The 22,282-nt window shown below is 40.2% G+C and overlaps 1 protein-coding gene across 1 annotated transcript in view; it reads right to left on the reverse strand.

The window, feature by feature from the left end:
• Positions 1-1,749: 1,749 nt before the first annotated feature.
• The window catches only part of TMEM182 (transmembrane protein 182), a 41,776-nt gene continuing 21,243 nt past the window's right edge, over positions 1,750-22,282 (reverse strand). The window contains 2 exon segments of the mRNA XM_073351546.1: positions 1,750-2,762; positions 16,811-16,948. Of these exon segments, the coding sequence (XP_073207647.1) occupies positions 2,527-2,762; positions 16,811-16,948 (374 nt within the window). The 3' untranslated portion in view covers positions 1,750-2,526.

Consider the following 22,282-nt stretch of genomic DNA (forward strand, 5'->3'; position numbering starts at 1 on the left):
CAGTCTGGCCCCAATGTTTTTTTATGGAAATTGGAGAGACTACTCAACCGGCAGTAGAACCAAACAACCAAATCAGATCCTCAGGTGGTGTAAATCAGCAGAGTTTCACTGTCCTTAATAGAGCTACCCTGTTTTACACCAGATGAGGATCTGGCCCATGATGTCTCAACAAAATATCTGACTACTGTAATTTGAATAAATGAGAAAAATGGGTTTCAACCAAAAAAAGCCACCGTTCTTCCCCTTGCCACCTGAGTTCTGCCATAAGAGCAGAAAAGATTATGGAAATTGAAGTAATTGCTACATCACAATGGTAAAATAATTCCAAAGTGTGAATCTGAGTGAAAATGTCCTGAAACTCAGCCATTTAGTACACGCACAAAGGTGCTAGAAAGTGAGGGTAACCAGCTAAATGGAATATTCAAGCCTTTACTAAAAATGATCATGCTGCTGAGACATGAGCAACATAATCCATTCAAAGAAAGGCAAGATTCCAAAGTTCAGTAAAAAGGCAGCACTGAATTTTCAAGTGAAAGGTATGGGAATGACATATTGTACATCTCTCCTTTATCCTCCTATTTAGATTATGTCACAGTCTGGCCCAGAGTGCACCATTAAGGAAAGCTGAATTGCATGTAGGTAGCTAGCCAATTTAGCTACATAATAGAAAGAGTTCTGAAAATGCTCATAGGCTGAATTAAGGGCTCCACAGGAGCCTTTGGCTCATTCCTTGAAGAATCTATTAGTTGCTCTTGCATACATTGGAAGGTTTACAGGAAGGAGCCCCGCTCTGAGGCTTCTCAGCACTCCACAACTTCTAAGGGTTGCAGAGAAGTGTGTCACCCCTGCGGACCTCCTAAGGGGTTGTGGAGAAGGATTCCTTCCTGGGGAGCATTGGACAGGGCTTGCCAATGTTTTCTAGTCAAATAGCTCTTGATCATCAAATTGACTCGCACAATTGCCATTGAATATCTAAGGTTATAGAGAAAAAAAGAGGACATACTGTATTATTTGAGAAACAGCATATGATCATGTAATTCAGGACAGGATCATAATACATCGGCAGGGGGTGGGAGGGAAGAGTTAATTTGGATTGCTGCTGGATTGGAAGCAACAGACAATCTATCCCACCACATCTTCTAAGAGGTCACTGCTTTCCTGCCAGTTAGAGATGCCATTAGTACTCATAACAGCTGTGGAATGAAGCACTGGGTACTAGAAGAAACCAGCATACAATCTTTATGTTTCTCCATCAACTCAAGACTACTTTGCAGTGAGTTACAAAGTGCAGACTCTACCCATGCTCTCAGATGAATTGAATTTCAACCAGAACTAGTCCCAAGCGAAAGAAATTTCCCTAATATTAGAACTCTACCCCCTCCACTTTAGGAATACAAGCACCTACACTCATGCATGCAGGCACAAATACACACAGCCAGCTATCCCCAGTTACATAATGTAGGTCCAAATTCTGCTTCCCTCCTCACTGGAGTAGTCTCATTGCTTTCATTGGGGCTCTTTGCAGGAAAGCAGGATTTGGTCTATCATGTTGTAGATTTCATATACAAATATTTAGACACTTGAGGGCTGCAGAAGACATACATGTTCATGCACTTTATATTGTGTTCATAATAAACATTTTTAATTAAAAATCTCATTATACAGCAATTTTTCACTATTTAAAGTATGTAAATCATGGATAATGTTTGAAAAAGCCAATCATCAAACATACCTACAAAATGTCCTGGTAAAAACTTGATTTAAAAAATGTACACCATATGTGTTATTATATAATTTTGGCATACCTTTAGTTAGTAGTTTAACTATATTATTTTGGCTTACAGAACCATGCCACAAATGAACACAGATTTCAGAATATAGAAGAATACGGCTTTCAAATGTTTACATAGCAGTAAAACATATCATGTTGACAGTTAAGCTATTACATGTAGATACTAGCCCCAAATCACTATTCACTGGAATCATCTTCTCTACTGCCCAGTTCACGTGGATACTGCATGAACAACTGTACTCTATTTTTAAGTGCAGAAGTGTTTGTTCATAGTAAAGCAAAGGAAAGTTTTGGAAAGGGGGAGAGGAGGTGGATTAAATTACTCTGTTGAACACTTGTTTTCCTCTGTCTTTACCATTCTCCACAAGGACTTTTTTGACAGTGGCACAAAGTAAATGGCTAAGACAAATGTAGAAAATCCTGATTTGACCCATTTTTATGTTGTTGGTGATTTTTTGCCCTCCTGTGTTTGCAGGGAGATCTAATGCTGCAACTAATGTTATGTGGAGAACCATTCCATGTAGTACCTAAAGAACTTAAAGAAATTGGATAGGAATGAAAGTTATTTTTTTCCCTATACTGAGTTTTATGTCCCATAGGAACGTCTCAATTAAACAAGTAACGTAAGCAATTCTAGAAGTGCCTCTACAAACGCTATATAGTAGTAGCGGCAATAATGTACATAATTTGTGTTCCAGTTTAAAAGTTTTATCACAATCCCAGTATACCCATTATTAGATGTGTGATAAGTCAGAGTGCAGGTGAATAGTACGCCCTACTAATAGGAAGAGCATTCCTGCAATCAAAGCAAAAAATATTCCTATAGGAGCCAGTATGAAAGACCAGCCATAGTGCACATAAGCAACAAAGTCTGGGCAATCAATTTTTTTCATATTCATGTAGTTTTCCAGATCAGCCATTGCCTGGACCCAGATGACATACATCACGACCACCAGTGAAAACAAGATGCCTGAAAAAGAAACATGAGAGTTTTACTGTTAATGGATATGAAATAAATAATTATTATATTTACCGATTATGGTATCACCTTGGAACCAGTCAATGATCGAGTCCTGTTTGCTAAGTACTGTTAGCTATCTTCACATATTTGTTGCTTACTGCTGTTCTGTGCCCCTTTTTTGTTTCTGAATTGCACCAGAGGGGCACAGGGAAGCATCAGCCCAAAGGGAGCCAATTGCAAGAGTGCTGCTGATTCTGGTATGCAGTTCAAAGCCACAATGAAGCAAAACAGCAACATGTTTATGTCTTGGATTTGGCTGAGTATCCACTGTATTGTACTTGAACCTGTGAGGGCTCTAGAGATAACTCTCTGCTCCCCAAGTTCAGGGATTGCTTCTGTGTCTTGATCTTGTGCAGGATGTCAAGAGGGTGGGAGGGAGACTCCTGCATTCCCTTCACCTCTTTTATATGTCCACGCCAAGGCACTTCACAATGGTACCTCATGTCAATGGCATCATTTAGAATGTATTCAGTTCAGAGATTCCACTCAATCATTTTATGGGCAAATCCTGTGGCATCACACTGGAAAAGTCCCCAAAATTTCCCTCTGGAATAAGACTGCAATATGAAAAAAATTAAAATTTTAATAATAAAAATGAAGTCGTATGTTAATATTTACATCAGATTTACAATAGCTTCCTGAAAGGAATTCACCATAATACAAATGGCCTTTTCCTCCTGTCACCATTCTGGAGATTCCTTGGATTGCTTACAAATGGAAAAATAGGAACATACGTCCTGTAAACTTTATTAATCATTTTTCCACTACTTTATGTACCAGAACCAGGTAGATGGAGCCAAATGCACCACCAGTGCTGGCTGAGGTATTGGTTACATCCCCACTACTACATTTTATTCCATGGAATATTAGTATTTCAAAAATATGACCTTGCAGCATGGATGCCAGACTGGAGTTGGGGATCATCTGTTAAGGTAAGGACCTGATCCTGAATTTTTTGCACACTCCAAGACTCCCATTTATGACAACGGGAATTCTGGGTATACTGAGATTACAGGATCAAGCCCTCAGTTTGCTGCCTTCCATTTGTTCAAATGTTAAAATGTTAGAGGGATGTTCTACTTATTAAGTCTCCATTCCATTATGCTAATATGAAGATTCCACTGTTCAGTAATATTAAAAAATACTCATTCATGGGCACTTTGCAACAAAATATGACAATCAATAGATTGCACAGAAAAGAGCAGGGGAGTGGGAGTCAAAGGCTTCTTCTGTGTTTATTCCAAACTCTGCCAAAGTAACATAAGCTAAAATATACTGAGATGTTGTGTGTCCAATTTGAGTCACCTTGGTACTAATTTTCACAGCTCCCTTTGATTTCAATTGGTGTGGCATATTCTGGCACTTCTGAAAAATCAGACCAAGGATGGGCACACAAAATCTTTTGTAAAATTTTAACCTGAACTTCTCCGTGCATCATCTGTAAAATGGGGATAATATTTACCTACTTCAGAGGTTTATTGAGAGACTTACTGTTGGTGTGACCCTTTGAAAAGACAAGTGCTATGTGTTATTAAATAAATAAAGGGGTTTCCAGCCAGACATTCATTTTTGGAATGTGGTAGCACATTTGTGAAAACTGGAGGCCAATTATTTTCTACTAGGAGCTTGGTTTTCCAGGTCTCCTAGTATGAAGTCAATTGCTGTCAAGTAGTTAAATATAAAAGGCCTAAAACCAGCTGAATTGTATTCATGAATCATTAGTCAACCCAAATTCAGAGAGTTAAGTGCACTGACATGGTGCTTTATTGTCAAAACACAATACATTTATACTGCCTCATGAACATCTGACAGGAGATAGCTCACAACTGTTTAAAGTTTATGAAAACTAGACTTTGAAGACTACCAAAAAAGAGCTAAAGTGGTTAACCTGAGGCATAATCAAACCATGACTTAAATTCCCAAAGGATCTGCAATTTTAATGAGATTGAAGGCAAGCAGAACTGCTATATAAAGAGTGAGGCAGGTCTCTATACACACTGCCCATCTATGAAATACACATTCGGGATTACTTATTTTCCAAATGCTTGATTTCATGACAAAGTCAAAAACCCCAACTCTACAAGGTATAAATTAAATTTTTAAAATCTTTTAAGCAAAATGTTGCATAAAGTCAACCTTGATTACATGAAAAAAGAAAAGGAGTACTTGTGGCACCTCAGAGACTAACCAATTTATTTGAGCATAAGCTTTCGTGAGCTTTTGTGCAGTTTCCACAGTATGCATCCGATGAAGTGAGCTGTAGCTCACGAAAGCTTATGCTCAAATAAATTGGTTAGTCTCTAAGGTGCCACAAGTACTCCTTTTCTTTTTGCAGATACAGACTAACACGGCTGTTACTCTGAAACCTTGATTACATGTAGTACTGATGTTGTATTAGACATACAACTGGTATTAGTGAAATAATCTGAGATAGAGGATACCTTAGCGCAAAACATGCACAAGAAGAAATCAAACTGCAGATTCTCCGAATAAATGTGAAATTGAGCAAGAGAATCTTGTGACAGAACACCTATCAACAACAGCTACTGTAGAGGACTAGCACAAAATTGGAACCGAACAGAATTATAGAGGACACAGTCTAGTATTTTTCTGTGTAACGGGAGAAAAGTCTCAGGGCCAAATACATTAATGGAGTACAGCAAAGATGGCACTAGCCCAAGACAGTACCCAAATATTGAAAGATGCCTTAATAATAATGTGACAAAATCCATACACAGATTAAATTATCTCTCGGCAGATGGTCAACTGTGACTGTCCTTGGGGTACCCAGGACTGGAGTCACCTTGTTACCTCCTGCCTTTAGTGAGAGGTGGCCTTGCCCGTAGCAGGTGGATTGTTAGCTCCCTAACACCACCAGACTGTCTGCCATTCAAGCACTAGTCTCTGAGCTATGCCAGCTCTGTCTTTGCCTTGCAGGTTAACAATAGGTGCGCCCCACATCCCTTTGAAGCATTCCCCTGTGATATCCAGCCCCTGACACTGGCTTCTCACAGAAATCCCAGATCCTCTGCCCCCATAGTAGCACTTCACCCTCGTCTACTAGTTTTACCTTGAATCACTGTGCCTGTATAACACACAGCACTTGTAATAAAACAAGAGAAGGTTTATTTAAGAAGGAATAGAGATTCCACTAGAAACAAATGAGTGGTAGAAATAAGTGGTTATGATACAAAACAAAATCATAAAATGCAAACTACATAAAATGCCTACACTTATTAACAGTCACCTTTCCTATGTAAAAAGAAAAGGAGTATTTGTGGCACCTTAGAGACATGCCACTAGTCCGCCTTTTCTTTTTGCGGATACAGACTAACATGGCTGCTACTCTGAAACCTTTCCTATGTAGTAAAGTAGGTGTTCCCCTCACCATTCAGTCTATCGGAGAGCCGACTGGTTTTATAGGAACCAGGATGCAAACTTTCATGAAAACACCCCTGCTCCATAATGTCTCCTCCGTTAATGGATACAGAGTGCCCCTCCCCACTGTGTGTTATACTGAAATAGTCTTTTGTCTTTATTCACAGGCAGGGTGATCCCCTGTCTATTGTAATATTTTTTTTTTTACCTCCAAGTGGTTTTGATTATTTGCAGTTGTCTCTGATGGTTTTCCATTGATAGTCCTGGGGTGGGGCAAGGCTAGACCACTGAACTTTGCATTACATCACCAGCTAACCAGGCAGAGGTGACAACTCCCTCCTGCACCACGACATTATCCCCTGGTGACTGACTTTTACTTGAAGTCCACAAAGCATACTTTCACTATAGTTACATTATTCCTTAAGTACTATCGATACACACATCTCACAATGATTATGAGTTTCGATAAGTTATAAGCTTTCTGTGGATACCTTATGTTATCCCTTCTGGATAAATAACCTGGAAGAGATGTGTTCGGTGCAGTGAGTTTGTTAAGTCTGAAACAAGAGTTGTTTGCAAAGAACAGGGGACCTTTACCAAGGGGCCTACACATCATATCAACACCATACCTACATATCATTTTAATTCCCTCAAAAGAGGGTGCAAGTACGACCTCAGTGGCACATGAGCCTTGTGCTGGCCCTCTCCACAGGGATGTGTTTCACCCAGAGTAAGTAAAAAGGTGAAGTGGTGACATAGGTGCTTTTATTGTAACAACAGCTAAAAATAACTAGTCCTTATAGACCTCTAGCACTTTCAATCTCCAGTGCACTGTGCAGCTATGTACTAGATAACATGATTAGAGCTTCTGGTATTAAAAATGACTGATTCCTGAAATGTGATATCTTACTATCAGCACCGTGGAATGTGATCCCTTACTATCAACACCCTTCATACTCACAGCAATAGTGAACAACCCTTATAAATTGTTAAGTAAGGGCCCAACTTTGAATAGCTGCAGAGAGGGGAGCAAAAACTGCAAAAGCAGTGAAGCAACATAGACTAAGACAGATATCATCATGTGATTTCAGAGCAGGGCATTGAGACTTATGTGTGCCAAATTGTAATGCAGGGAAACCTGCTTAAGAAAATGTAACCTAAGCAGAGAGAAAAATACTTATGGAAAAGGTAGAAGGAAATGAAAGGGACCACATATAAACCACATTTGTTAACTGAGGCACTAAGACCATTTTTATTATTTCTAAGTGCCCCCAGCAGGTAATAAGGACTAATAAGTTTTCTACCTTTTAGTTTATTGCTGAATTAAAGTCAGAACTTAAATTCTTGTGCATTCCATCACAGAAAAGAACACATAAAATGGGTTGGGAAGCAGAATTTAGTAAGAGGCAAAACCCCACTTTTTTGCTCATTTCATCCTGTATTCTGAAATATTACAGAAAAACACCCTATTAATAGCAATGTCAGGATCTGAGGAGCAAATCATCAGCATAGTGTTTGCTTTATTGCTAAATCATCTGCTTGGAAACTTCTGATGTTAGGGTTGGCGGCTTCCTTTTAGTAAACCATCCCTATAGGAATCCACACGTGTGTGCTAAACTTTAAGCACATGTTTAAATTTCATTGTCTTTAATGGGACTTTCCTCCTGTTACTCATACTTAACAGATAGTGATATTGATTCAAAGAGAAGCTGTTTGCTTAAGGGTTTTAAACAGGCACCTATTACCATTGTATGTAAGTACTTCATTTTATATACAGGGACTATAATAATTTTTAAAGGAAGTTTCTCTATAAGATAATAAGAAAAACATAACTTGTTTTGGTGTTTGAAGCTTTGAGACAGCAAGCTAAATCAGCATAATGCTGTATATTCCCTGATATGTACAAGCTTTGGGCCTCATTTTGAAGCTAATTCACTAGTGTAAATCACAAGAAATAACAAAGTCAATGTAAACCTTATATGAGTGAAATCAGAATTATGTGCGTCATTTGTAATGAGTATTTATTTAGATAAAGTTTACATCACTTGTGGAAGGTTGCAAAAAATAATTTCCTGTTAAATAATTTGCTGTGGCTGCTCCATCTTATTTTTATAGACACAAATTTTCACCACTAGCTCATCTCTCTCCTTCTAAATATTAGCCATGCCAATAAAAATCTAGTAAGCATCCATTCAAAGTGTAATTCGAATCTCAGTTCATTACAAAGCAGAATGTAGCAAAATGAATATCTTTATTGGGGAAATCTTATGCTGACCATCTGTCATGAACTCTCTTGGCCAAGCTTCCAGCCAAAATGACTGAGATTAAAAAAAAAACCCTCACAATTTCATGAAACAGATATTTTTAGCAACATTTCAGACTGTGGTATATTTCTACATTTTTCAGCTTGTAGACCTTTTGCAAAGGGTGTGGGTGTCCATTTGCCCTTGCAAAGCATAGAACAAAACAGCAGTTGGGTGAATCAGGAATGATGGGTGAAATTATTTCGAGAACATGAAATATGTCTGAGAGAGATTAGGATAAATAAATACTTTCCCCCCCTTTTCTTTCCATTTTGCATTTATTTTTTTTAAGAACACACATGTTTGATACACAGCACTGTGCAGTGTGATAAGACATGGACTTCTCTGAGGTCACTCTTTTCTGTCGTTAGCATTTGTTCTTTTGAATTTCTTTCAAACAAATACTTTTGCATATTGCAGAAGAAAAAGAATACCGAACCTTTAGAAATGTCTATGAATTCAAGAGGCAGTTTCTTGGCCTTTAATACTCATTCTTCCCTCGAAGAAATGCCTTTCACTTGTCAAAGGAAAATGTCTGTTTATAGCACAAATCTTTCACTACATAGACATGAAGACAACAGGTGCTGGACAGAATGATGTGAGCCTTTTGCTTGTGCCTAGGAGATTAGAACCCCTCTAATTTGAAGGCAACTTTTTATAATCCCATTTTTTTTTATTTTAATTTTTTTTTGTCCTCAGGTTTACTTCAGGCTTCTCTCACACTCTAACCGCTGTCATTATCACTCCTGGGACCTTTATAGGAGATAGTGACAGACAAATTCTGCTCTTAGATATGCGCACCAGATCTCACGTAGAATAATAATGGGGTTGGCATGTACATCGGAGGGCAGATTTTGGCCATAATTGAGCAGCTAAAAAGAAGACGATTCCCTTCACATATTCTGTCTCTATCCGCAAAAAAGTGAAATAATCCTCAATACATTTCTGATCTCAAGTGCCCACAAGGGCCTGATCCTGCAACGTGCTGTGCGTCTCACGGGGACCAGTGAGTCCCATCAAGAAAGCTATAAATTCATCCCAGGAGGTGCACAATACCTTGCAGGATTACGCCCATGGTAATTATAGGCTGTACTGCTGTCAGTGAGTATGTTATGGAATGCACCCATTCCCCTTCTGTAATATATTCACACAGGAGGCAGCCATAATGCTACTTACTGCTTGCACTATGAAAGCCACTGTTGTTGCATGCACTGTAATGCTGAAGGAGGAGCTCTGGCTGCAAGGTCAGCATTCTCAGCACACCTCCTCAAGCATCCAGCAGGCATTATTCCTTACACAGACATACTGCCTCCCTCCACACTGCTCGCTCATACACACATACACACACATACTTACACTTGTTCTTTATTGGGTCTAGCAGCCATATTTTGGTTCAAAATATACCAGTCCAGATAATATCACAAGTCATTCTCTTCGGTAGCACTCCTGGTAAATCAGAGTGGGATTTTGTCCAATTTCTCAGCTTTTCTTCATTATTATTGATATTTCAGTAGTGTCTAGACTAGGTCCCTAGTGACCTAGGTACTGTACAAACAAATAATGAGAGGTAGTGTCTTCCCTGACATGTTTACAATTAAAATAGACAACAGGTGGGAGAAGAAATGGAGAGATGTGAAGTGATTTGTCCAAGGTCACTCACTAGACCAGTATCAGTCAAGAATACAACCCAACTGTATCCAGGGCCCTATCCACTAGTTTATACTGCTTTCCTACTACCTCGTCACAAATGCAAAAATTCTGCTGTCTCGCAAGTCCAGACTAATGTCTTCAAAAAGAAAAGAAAGAAAGAAAGAAAGAAAGAAAGAAAGAAAGAAAGAAAGAAAGAAAGAAAGAAAGAAAGAAAGAAAGAAAGAAAGAAAGAAAGAAAGAGCAGGACTTCCAAGGATTTTTAGAGTGTAAAAGAATAAAGCTGTACAAGAGAGACAAGGTGGGTGAGGTGATGTCTTTTATTGGATAGTAAAAGACATTACCTCCTCCACCTTGCCTCTCTAATATCACAACACCACTACTGCATAAAGATTTACAAAGCATTTAAAGCTAGGAAAGATAACCTATCATTTCGTATAAATTCTTAACTTTTAAAAAAGAAATGATTATGTGGGAGCTAGAGGAACAAATGTAAATGTTTGGGTTTTTTTTAAATAATCAATAATAATAATAATATAAAATACTTAGTACTTGTGCAGGGCTTTCCTTAGGTTGATCTCAAAAGTCTGTTAAAGGGATGTAGAGATTATTATCACCATTTTACTCAGAATTTGGGCCAGGGTATAGATAGATAAAGTGGTTTGCCCAAGGTCATGCTGCAGGGCAATAGCAGAGCCAGAAATGGAGCCCAGAGCTCTTGGTTTCTACCTCAGAGAATTTATCTCCAGATTTTGTACAAAATAAAACTTGTTGGGTACCCCAACCTTTATAGACTGAAACAAATAACTGAGACACATAACTTACGTACCACCTTACATGTTTCATGACATTTGTTTGTTACCTTCCCTTGTTCCCGATATATTGGACACAACATCCCTATTCATTGTTCTGTCAAACCATCTTATCTTGTACTAAATTGTGGTGTATCTGTACTAACTTTGAAATATATTTACATATTTAATGCCTAATATGCTAGCAACAACTTTGCCAAGTTCATATACTGGACAGTGAACCTTTAAGAATCTGCTCTAATACATGGCCTGACTTTAGTTTACAGCCTTTGGCTTAGGCCTTAGATCTTGCACCAGGCCCAGTGCTTCATACTCCCCCTCTCTACTACAAAATGATACCTCATACTCTCCAAGACTGACAAAGCAATGCTTCAATACGATGCCCATATCAATTGTGCACTTGTACATTGGGAGACTATATATTGTGTAATATATGAGTTTAAGAGTAAAAGTTGCAACTTCAGCTCCGAGTGTTTGTGCTTTTGTAATATTTACATTATACCATTAAAGAGGAGCAGATGAAGTGTAGTGGGGGAAGGAGATAATACCCTTGCAACTTAATAACCTGCCAACATAGTGTTATTTTTGTTGAGAAAGTAGTACTTTGATGGAAAATGGTAACCAGTTCCAATGAGCTATGGGAGTCAATAAATGAGGGAATAGCATAACACTGCTTATTCTTTTATGTAAAATGTAGGCACCAGTACAAAAGGAGACAGAAAACTGGCAGGAATATAGAAGAGTATATTTAGGGCAAATTCAGAGATACGTTTAGAGGGACTCTAAGTTGCTATAAACTTATGCCTTTTTTCGGCACCCTTCATGTATTTTCATAGCAGCTTAGAGTCCCTGGGGGTATGTCTACACTGCAATGTAAGCCACCAAACCACAATGCCATCTGCACACATCTCTCAGACTCAGGCTTGGAACTAGGATCTTAGGATCCTGTAGGGGTGGAGGGTCTGAGCCCATATCAAGCCAGGACTCAGGGTTCAAGCCCTATTGATGTGTAGTGTAGATGGAGTCCTGCTTGAATCAGGTCCTGAGAGTCCACCAAAAGTATTTCACAATACCATGGGCCAACTTCCTTTGTCCTCTCTATCCCAACAATCTCCAATCAACTCAAATAAAAACAGCATTAACCCTTCCATTGTCTTCTGACCACTGAGCTGCAAACGCACCATCAGAGAGCCTTCTGTGTTTGCAATGGAGACTGAACAGAACAAGCCTTTTGCAAAATGTGCTGCTTCATCGTCATGGGAGCACAGCCAGATTTTGGTGACTCTCTGGTCTGAGGCTAGCACAACTGTGGCCTTTAGTAAAAGTACCAGGAATGAGCATGCATACAGCAGATAGTGAAGAAGCCGGCAGCTTTACACATTTACCAGACCGGTAACCAGTGCAGGGAGTGGATTAAGCAGCTCAAGAGTACTGGAAGACCAGGGATCAGAACCACACCTAAGGCAACTCACCAAAAAACTTCTCATTTTATGAGGAGTTTGACTGGGTACTGGGCACTGTATCCAGCAAAGAGCCAATCATGGTGCATGATGACCTGGTCAGCTAGGATGACGCCCTGCTGGCCCCAGAATCCAGCATGGGGACTGATGGGAGTCAGCAGCAGGCACCGACTGAGGACCAGGAAGTTATTCTGTTGCTGAAACTGGTCTGAAAGCAGGCTTTGGAACAGGATCAGCAGCAAATTCTGGGTCCATACTCAGAGGAGCTGTTTGATACTCCCACAAGGAACATCCCACTGCTGAGTCTGCAGCAGACACAGAAGGGACAGAACCCACCCTTGATCCCAGTAAGTTCCTGGCTCCAATTTAATGTTAATTGCTACACTAATGGGAGGTATTTCTACTCTAAGAACCAATGCAAAAGGTATGAGAAACATGCTGCAAGCCACGGCATCTGCTAATGGCTAGTGTCTTGTTGTTCTCCTTTTCCCCCTCCCCCACCACCTGGAGTTCAAAAGGTGCCTGAGAAACGCAAACAGTCAAGTATACCTTTAAAGAGTATTTTTACTGGAAAGACACAAATTTTTGCTAGGGCCATTCTGGTTCTTAAAAATAACAACATCACATTGTCATGCATTTAAGCTTGCTGCTCTAATCCGCAACAGTCTATGGAGCTGCCTGGAAACAGTGAACTGTGTGAGTATGTTTGGGGAAATGTTTTCCATTTCCAGAACGAGTTCATTTCAATTAGACATAGTCCATGCCAACCATAGGTGACAAAATCCTGTGCCTCAAAAATGACTGTAGTTTGAATTTTTATCCAGAAATGTGCTGGCTGCGGGGTGAAGGAAGGGTGTGGAGGTCTGCGTGTTTGCATGAACCCACAACAGGGTAAGCCAGGTGGAAAGCCAGCGCAGCATCCTGTTGATTCCTACATGAATTCTGACCCAATCGTGGGTGCTGATAGCTGCAAACTTTTTCTGAAGCAGGAACCCCATGTAGGTAGTCACACTCTGGATAAGGGTGTGTTTTCCACGGCCACCTCGCACTGACATTATTTTATTATCTTGGGGTAAACCACATAGAATCATAGAATATCAGGGTTGGAAGGGACCTCAGGAGGTCATCTAGTCCAACCCCCTGCTCAAAGCAGGACCAATCCCCAATTAAATCATCCCAGCCAGGGCTTTGTCAAGCCTGACCTTAAAAACTTCTAAGGAAGGAGATTCTACCACCTCCCTAGGTAACGCATTGCAGTGTTTCACCACCCTCCTAGTGAAAAAGTTTTTCCTAATATCCAACCTAAACCTCCCCACTGCAACTTGAGACCATTACTCCTTGTCCTGTCCTCTTCTACCACTGAGAATAGTCTAGAACCATCTTCTCTGGAACCACCTCTCAGGTAGTTGAAAGCAGCTATCAAATCCCCCCTCATTCTTCTCTTCTGCAGACTAAACAATCCCAGTTCCCTCAGCCTCTCCTCATAACTCATGTGTTCCAGACCCCTAATCATTTTTGTTGCCCTTCACTGGACTCTCTCCAATTTATCCACATCCTTCTTGAAGTGTGGGGCCCAAAACTGGACACAGTACTCCAGATGAGGCCTCACAAACGTCGAATAGAGGGGGATGATCACGTCCCTCGATCTGCTCACTATGCCCCTACTTATACATCCCAAAATGCCATTGGCCTTCTTGGCAACAAGGGCACACTGCTGACTCATATCCAGCTTCTCGTCCACTGTCACACCTAGGTCCTTTTCCGCAGAACTGCTGCCTAGTCATTTGGTCCCTAGTCTGTAGCTGTGCATTGGGTTCTTCCGTCCTAAGTGCAGGACCCTGCACTTATCCTTATTGAACCGCATCCGATTTCTTTTGGCCCAATCCTCCAATTTGTCTAGGTCCCTCTGTATCCTATCCCTGCCCTCCAGCGTATCTACCACTCCTCCCAGTTTAGTATCATCCACAAATTTGCTGAGAGTGCAATCCTCCAGATCCTCCAGATCATTTATGAAGATATTGAACAAAACCAGCCCCAGGACCGAACCCTGGGGCACTCCACTTGACACCGGCTGCCAACTAGACATGGAGCCATTGATCACTACCCGCTGAGCCCGACAATCTAGCCAACTTTCTACCCACCTTATAGTGCATTCATCCAGCCCATACTTCTTTAACTTGCTGACAAGAATACTGTGGGAGACTGTGTCAAAAGCTTTGCTAAAGTCAAGAAACAATACATCCACTGCTTTCCCTTCACCCACAGAACCAGTAATCTCATCATAGAAGGCAATTAGATTAGTCAGGCATGACCTTCCCTTGGTGAATCCATGCTGACTGTTCCTGATCACTTTCCTCTCATGTAAGTGTTTCCGGATTGATTCTTTGAGGACCTGCTCCATGATTTTTCCGGGGACTGAGGTGAGGCTGACTGGCCTGTAGTTCCCAGGATCCTCCTCTTCCCTTTTTTAAAGATTGGCACTACATTAGCCTTTTTCCAGTCATCTGGGACATGCCTGATTGCCTCAGAAACCTCTGCCCCCACCTTACCCACAGTCGACTTTCCAACACCAAACTGGTTGGCAATGGACCTACAGCGCCCTCGGGTGGCCACTTCCAGATGGCTGTAGCAATCCACTTTTGGACCAGCAAGGGAGGCCTCATGTATGTATCTTTACGCTGAAGGCTTGGGGCAAGCTGCTCACAAGGCTCCAGAAATGTAGCTTTCTTCATGCAAAAGTTCTGGACCCACTGCTGGTAATCCCAGGTGTGCATGACGATGTGATCCCTCCAGTTTGTGCTTGTGACCCTGTGCCAGAAGCGCTGGTCTAAGCAGCGGGCATCAGCGGCTATAATAAGGGCACTGAGCAGCAGCAGACAGTGCTAGTCTGCCATGCCAGTGGACTCTTCCTCCTCTGCCTTCTCCTCTTCCTCCTCCAAAGCTCTATCAGGTGCCTTTGGTGGGTCAGAAGAGGCTGCCAAAATGTCTACCAGCACCTCTCCCTGTTTTCTCACACAGGAGTGAAAGCGCAAGCAAGAGAACTTCTTGAAGAGGGATCTCCATGTTGCTCGACAGGCTGCACTGGCAGGCTGTTCAAACTTCCTCTAACGTGCAAGGTGGGCAGTAAAGATTTCCCACATGTTCAAAAAGACCAGGTTTTGAACCATGTTCAAAAGGACCACAGTAGCCACATTTCAGAAAGGCACTAGGGAGTCTGGGATATGGTTGGTTTGATTCGGGTCTGCATAGTGTAGTGTAGATGCCAGAGCCTCAAATTCGAGCCCCAGTTAGAAAAGTCTTAATGTAGGGTTAAGAATGAGTGTAGACACTCAAGCCCCAGTTTCTCTAACACAGGTCATCTGATTCATGTCCCAACTAACCCTGGGCTTACATTGCAGTGGACACTTTCACCTTGCAATTTGGCCAATAGTTTTGAAATTTTCTCAACATACATCCGTCCTCAGTTTAATAGGCCTAAATGGACTTTGCCTTAGCATATTTGAATATATGTTGTTTGTGTTTATTTTAATGTATATTATACATCTGGACACCATCCCTTTGGAAAATTTTCTTTCTGTACTCTGATGTGCAAGAACCAATGGAAACACACAAAAACGTCTCCAGTTTTTTATTGTTCTGCTCAATTTACCTGGGCTGTTACTATTCCTGTACAAGTCATATTTTGCTCTTCATCATATTTCCTGGATAGTAATTGACATTTTCAATAAAGAAAACGTTAAAAAAGGACAATATGCTAAGTGTGTAACAAATGAAATCTAAATCAACACATGAACTTTAACAAGGGGACATATTTAGGGACACCAGAGAGTCAGAAGAGTCTTTAAGGTTACAATTTCACAAGGAGATGGGAAGTCAGCTATAAGCCATCCTTCGTTGATAATTTTTTTAGAGCTACTATTTATTCAAGTTTCACTTTACAAACAATACTCCCATGCACTCCAATCTCATTCAAAATCTTTCTGATATAATGCTCATATGAATGTACTGGGGCTTGCAACTTCAACAAAGTCCATTATGATCGTTTTTCTTGCAAAAATATCACCTTAAATCAAGCACTCGGAAATCACGTTACGATGGGCAGCACTAGTAAATATTATTTCATTTTGTTTGTGAAAAGTAGTCTAAAATTGAAATGTAATTGTGTGATTTAACTTAAATCTTGGGGTCTTTATCTTAACCCAAAAGTAACTTTTATACAGATGTATGTCTAAGAAACATTGGAAATAGCATCTCCAAGTGAGGCCCTTGACGTACCCAGAGCACGGAAGTATAGGATTTTTTTTACTACTGGGGCTAATCAGGTAGATATTTAAAAGTGGGGAAAACAGCCTCACTGTGTTGACAGCTACCATTGACTGAGTGTACATGATACCCACCTGCAGCGATGAAAATGCCTCCTCCTGCTTTGTATAGAATATGGCTGGCAAAGGGAGCTGCACAGATGATGAAGAAGCTGGCCACCAGAACAGTGATCACCCCCAGGAGCATGAGCACAGTCCAGATACCACGATAAACTGGCAACCAGAAAAGAGGGAAAGAACACAAACATCCTTAGAACTCAAATACAGTTTTGTAGTAAAGATTTTTTTTCTATTTCCATTTTTCTTATTATCAAACCAAACAGTCATTCCAGGACTGCTTCCATTGAGTATACATTTTACCACATGGACTGAATTACTTTTGAACCCTAGATTTTATCTGGTGATCATGAAATATATAATAGAGGGGTATGAAACCCTGGAACTCTGTATTTACGCAATGTATGTATGCTTAATAAGTTCATTTACTTGACCAAATTTAAGTACTTTAAAAAATGGTGCACCAAAACGGTAGCCAGGAAACGTTTGGATCACTGCTCAGCTTGACTGGGTACAATTGTTCTACCAAATTGAAGAGGGGAAAAAGTAGTAACATATTGAAATATCACCACTCAACAATCTAAGATCCGGCCCTGAATAGTTTTTAAGAAACCTATCACAGCAAAAATGTAAATGATGTTTCTGAAGAACAACTAAGTGCTTTTAATCAGACCCATTCTGTCAGTAAAGCTCTTTGTACTTTATTAAATTCAAAATGTAAAGTTTCAGAAAACCCTGTTAGTCAAGGACAATCCATGCTGAATTAATGGATGAAGCTGGTGATAAATGGGCTAAGAGTTTTGTGATACATGGGCCAAAAAAGTATTTCTAACAATGATTTTTTAACTGGTTAATTGCACGTCTCTTAAGCTAAGTCATCATTTGACAAAGGCTAATATAGCAAAATTAATTCCTCTTGTAAATTTAAGAAGAGGTGTACTAATGCAGCCCATTAGTCAAATTAGGAGTTGTTACAATCTCTAACTCTGGATCTGAAAACTGCAGAGCTCTGGAAATTCAGTCAGTAAAAATATTTCTACCTGGCTAAGGAAAAGCATGCAAACCAGATAACATCGAAGAAAAAGTGACTTCTTAGTACCATTGACCATTAGTTGGCATGACACAACTAAGCAGCTTTTACATTTGGATTTGTAAACTGAAAATTTCAAATTTACAGCTCTTTAGAAGCAGCCACTCTGGAGTCACTCCGATTTTATCTAGACTAGGATTTTAAGGTGCACTGTTGGGTGTTAGTTAACACCTTCTAAGTAATATGTTCTAAAAGTCTACAGGCTTTAACTTGACCAGCTTAGCTTGTGTTGAAGTTTACACTGCCTTGTCTATGGTAGACTTTTAGAATGTGTTAGTTATAATATGTTAACTAATACCTTCTTGTTAACAGAGATTTAAATATTAATCAGACAAATCTTCAGAAAGGTAATCATATTCCTGTAGCATCCATGGGCCAGCTCAGGGGTAGGAAGGACTGCCCTTCCATCATCTGTCCTAAAGTGGCTATCAGAGCAGCTAACTGTATTTTTAGGTTCACAGCCAGCGCAAAGGGTTCTTCCTTCACAGATAAACATTGATGGAGAGATCTCCTGGGAACTAGGGCCCCAGTTCAGTAAAGCATTGAAGCACATATTTAAAGGTAAACACATACTTACATGATTTATTTAATGGACAGTGAATCACGGGTTGAAGGAATAAATCTCTCAAGGCCTTCAGTCTTGGGCCTTTGAAGAAGTGTCATATTGTGATATTCACATGGGTAGTTCAGGAAGTTTCATGAAAATCTGCAGGCCCATTGGACATTACTTCCCCATTTAAAACCTAAGCTGCAAAACTAGTCTATAACCACCCAACTATTTTGTGTTGATGGCTCAGGAGACTTGGAAGTCACATATAGAGAAGGACATATTGGCAAAAACATACCTGGCAAAAGCTTTCCTCTGTATCTTTATGGTTGGTCAGAAAAGTCACATGGAATTGTTTCTGTTTTCTGAGTGGACAAGAACACAAGCACCTCCAGCATAAAAATTTTGGTATGTAATCTGAATATTTACTTTCTGGAAGTACTCATACAGGCAGCTTTGAAATTTGCTTTGTGTGAAAATTCTATGAGCAGACCTTGAATTGCTTAAATGTTCATGGAAAATGAACACAAAGGGAGTACAAATGTAACTAATTCAGATTCATTAAAACCTTCACTTGAGTAAGGAAAGCTTTCCCAGTTCTACTAACATAACTTTCTTATTAGTATAAACTAAATACTGCTAACATCTACATGTGACAGGTGGTTTGTGTGTGTATATACATTTGTATATATGGCTCCAGGTTTTTTGTTTAAAATATTTACCTATGATGCCTGTAAAAATAATGGCAAACTTCTATGACGATCCCAAACTCTTTTCTTGCAGCCAACAACACATTAATTGCCAATTTTGCACACTAGAAAGTGAAGCAAAGTCTGACAGGCAAGAGTATATAACTTTGCAAAATCAAAAATTGGGATTTTTCAAATCCACTATTTATTTGCCAAACCATTGTCTCTTAAAAAGGAAAAAGAAGAAGTCATAGTAAAATACATGGAGGGAAGCACTACTGGTAATGAAATACTCAGTTGTCAATGACATTTGTGGTACTTGTCTGGGGAAACACTCTAAAATGGTGTGCCTTCTTCCTGAAGGGCTGCACCCAAAAGCTGGTAACAGGCAACTTCTCTCCTGGTACCAGAGCTCTCAACTGTGGTGTTCTGTAGGATTCAGACCACTCTCCTAGCCTATTCAGTATTTACAAGTGGCATGGGGACAAACTGTGAGTCTCTATGGACTCAAATGCCAACAATGTTTAGATGATACTCAACTGTTTATCTTTCATCCATTAAGCCCTCTGTCATTCAGCTATTCCACTATCCAGCCAAGATCAGCATATGGCTGTGAAAGAGTTGGCTGAAGTTAAACTCAAGCAAGAATGAATTTATTCTGGTAGTTAAAGGGAAAGATTTTACAGTGCTTGTCACTATGTGATGTCTCCACTAGTCAAGGAAGTTTGCCCCCAGACTTTAAGGTAGTCAGAAGTCTAAGAGTCCTTCTGTAGTGTCCACTGAAACTGGCCTCCCACATAGTGTCAGCCACAAAAAATATATTCATTCATCAATCACTAGCTAGGAAACACCATGCCAACTTGGCCAGGTGTCCATGAACTCCTTCATTACTTCCAGACTGGAATATTGCAATTCCATATATGGTGACTTGAAACCATCATCCTTTGAAAAGGCTGTAACAGGTCAGAATGGAGTAGCTTGCCTTGTCAGCAACAGTACCCCAGTACTTTTCCACTCCGCTGGGTTCCTACTGAACAATGAGTTAACTTTAGGACCTCAGTATTCATTTTCCAGGTCCTTAAACACTTAGACCCAGGATAACTAAAAGACTCCCTCATTATCCAAGATCTCGCCAACTCTACTTCTCAATAACAGTGCAACGGTCTAAGGGCTTCTTTGTGCAGGAGACAGGTCATTCTTGGTGGTGGACCACTGATTTTGGAATACATTCCAACGGGAACTATGGATGACCACGAACCTCACTACCTTCAGATCCAAATGCATATCCCACTTCTTTGACCTTGCTTTCCCACACAGCAACACTTAATCTATTGGCATCTCTGGAATAAATACACCAAATCCCACCTAACTCACTCCCCTTGGGGGCAGAATAGAGAGTATCTTTATCTGATTATGTAACACACATTCTTGTCATTATTTTAAACTCTGGAAGATGTTTAGAAACCACATTGATGGGCCTGTCTAAGAACAAAAACTTAAATGTTTCAAAACTTGATTTACATGTAACATTGCCATTTTATTTTAGACTGATTGTGTATAAAACGAGTACTCTGCATTAATGCATTTTGAGCCATGGACATGTGCTACCACAGGTGCCCAAAATGAAATTACAAAATACTCCCAAATTGCACAGGAATGATATGTAAAAACTTGCCAACCACCTGGGAAAACTAAGGGTCAAATTATGCAGTCTTTACTCAAACTGAATAATACCTTACGCCAAAAGTCAAACCACTACTACTCATAGGAATTTGGACATCAGTTTGCAAAACAGCCCATAGAAAGGGACAGTATGTTGTTGTGCTGCCTGAAGCTGCCTGGGATGGGGAGATTATAACTCCCCAAATCACTATCTCTCTGTCTCCCTGCTGCTCTGGAGAGTGAGTAAACTACAACCGGTCTATAAGGGTTGCAGCGTGCATTCCTCTACATGCCAGTGTGCTGCCAGGCATTTTGTGGGGAAGGGAGCAGAGTCAAAGCTCTCCACATGCCCTCCCTCTCTACACCTATGTAAGGAGGGACATAGTAGTTCAGGGGGGACTGCTTGCAAGAAGCGATAGTATTGTGTGCCTGTGCAAGGGATTAAAGGGAGTCTTACACCCCTTCTACTCCCTTGAGACAGTGCTTAGGATAGGCTATGTTCTGGCTCAAAGTAAGGTACTACTCAACCGTAGCCAGGGTGGAAGAATCAGATCCTAAGTAAATTAATTTCCCAGATGTACTAAGTTAGCTAACTTCAGTACTGTATTTGTAGTATTTAAGTCAAAGTAAGAAAGTACAAGGGAATACTGCACATTCTGAGGTAACCCTATAGACAGTATTTATCTTACATACCACCATTTTATGGTGCAATAATTTAAAACTTAACAGTTCCATAAATCAGTTCAGCAAACTTTCCCTTCATCTCGACACAGAACTTCCCTTGGGAGTGTCAGGCAAGCCTGAAAATATAATCGTGCTTGGAACAAAACAGGAGAACAGGCTGTCTGTCTTTGTGCTCTGCTCCATTCAGAATAGAGCACAGGAACATTAACATTTTCATGTGCTACCAGTTTTCCAAATTGCTTGGCATGTAATTTTGTCTTTTTATTTATTTTTCCTGAAGAACAACATCTTCAGTCACTAGTGAAGCACTCAGGTTGATTCTCTTGTTCCCTTATTAGCCTGCTTTATTCCAAAAACCCTATCAACCCACCAACTGAGGATTAAGGGGATTCCCTTCAGAGCTTCTCTACATCATTTATTAATTAGCTGAAGTGGCTGGTCTTCAGCAGTGAACTGAATATTGAGAAATGGTTCCCGTGGTAGCTGGGGGAAATAGCTCTCTACCCCTGCTAGCAAAGGAATTCATGATCTGGTATTTTAATGCATACCTGTACTACAGATAAAGAAGAAAAGTAGTGGTATGTTTGATCTAGGAAGACTTAAAGGGTGCCTAATGTAACTACAGCAGTACAACGGTGTCAGTGAGGTAGAGAAACATGATAGGACATGATCATACTGGCTTCATTAAGCATTACTCTCAGCTGTTTTAAAGCTTATGTCAAGGGATGTGAGAGGATTTTCCAAAGAAAGAGGGCATCCAAAGTATCACTGGTGACAAATATATTGTGAAATGTTATGCAGAGAATCAGGACTTGAAT

Source organism: Lepidochelys kempii, chromosome 1 (assembly GCF_965140265.1).
Source record: "Lepidochelys kempii isolate rLepKem1 chromosome 1, rLepKem1.hap2, whole genome shotgun sequence".
In the NCBI taxonomy this organism is placed as follows: domain Eukaryota; kingdom Metazoa; phylum Chordata; order Testudines; family Cheloniidae; genus Lepidochelys; species Lepidochelys kempii.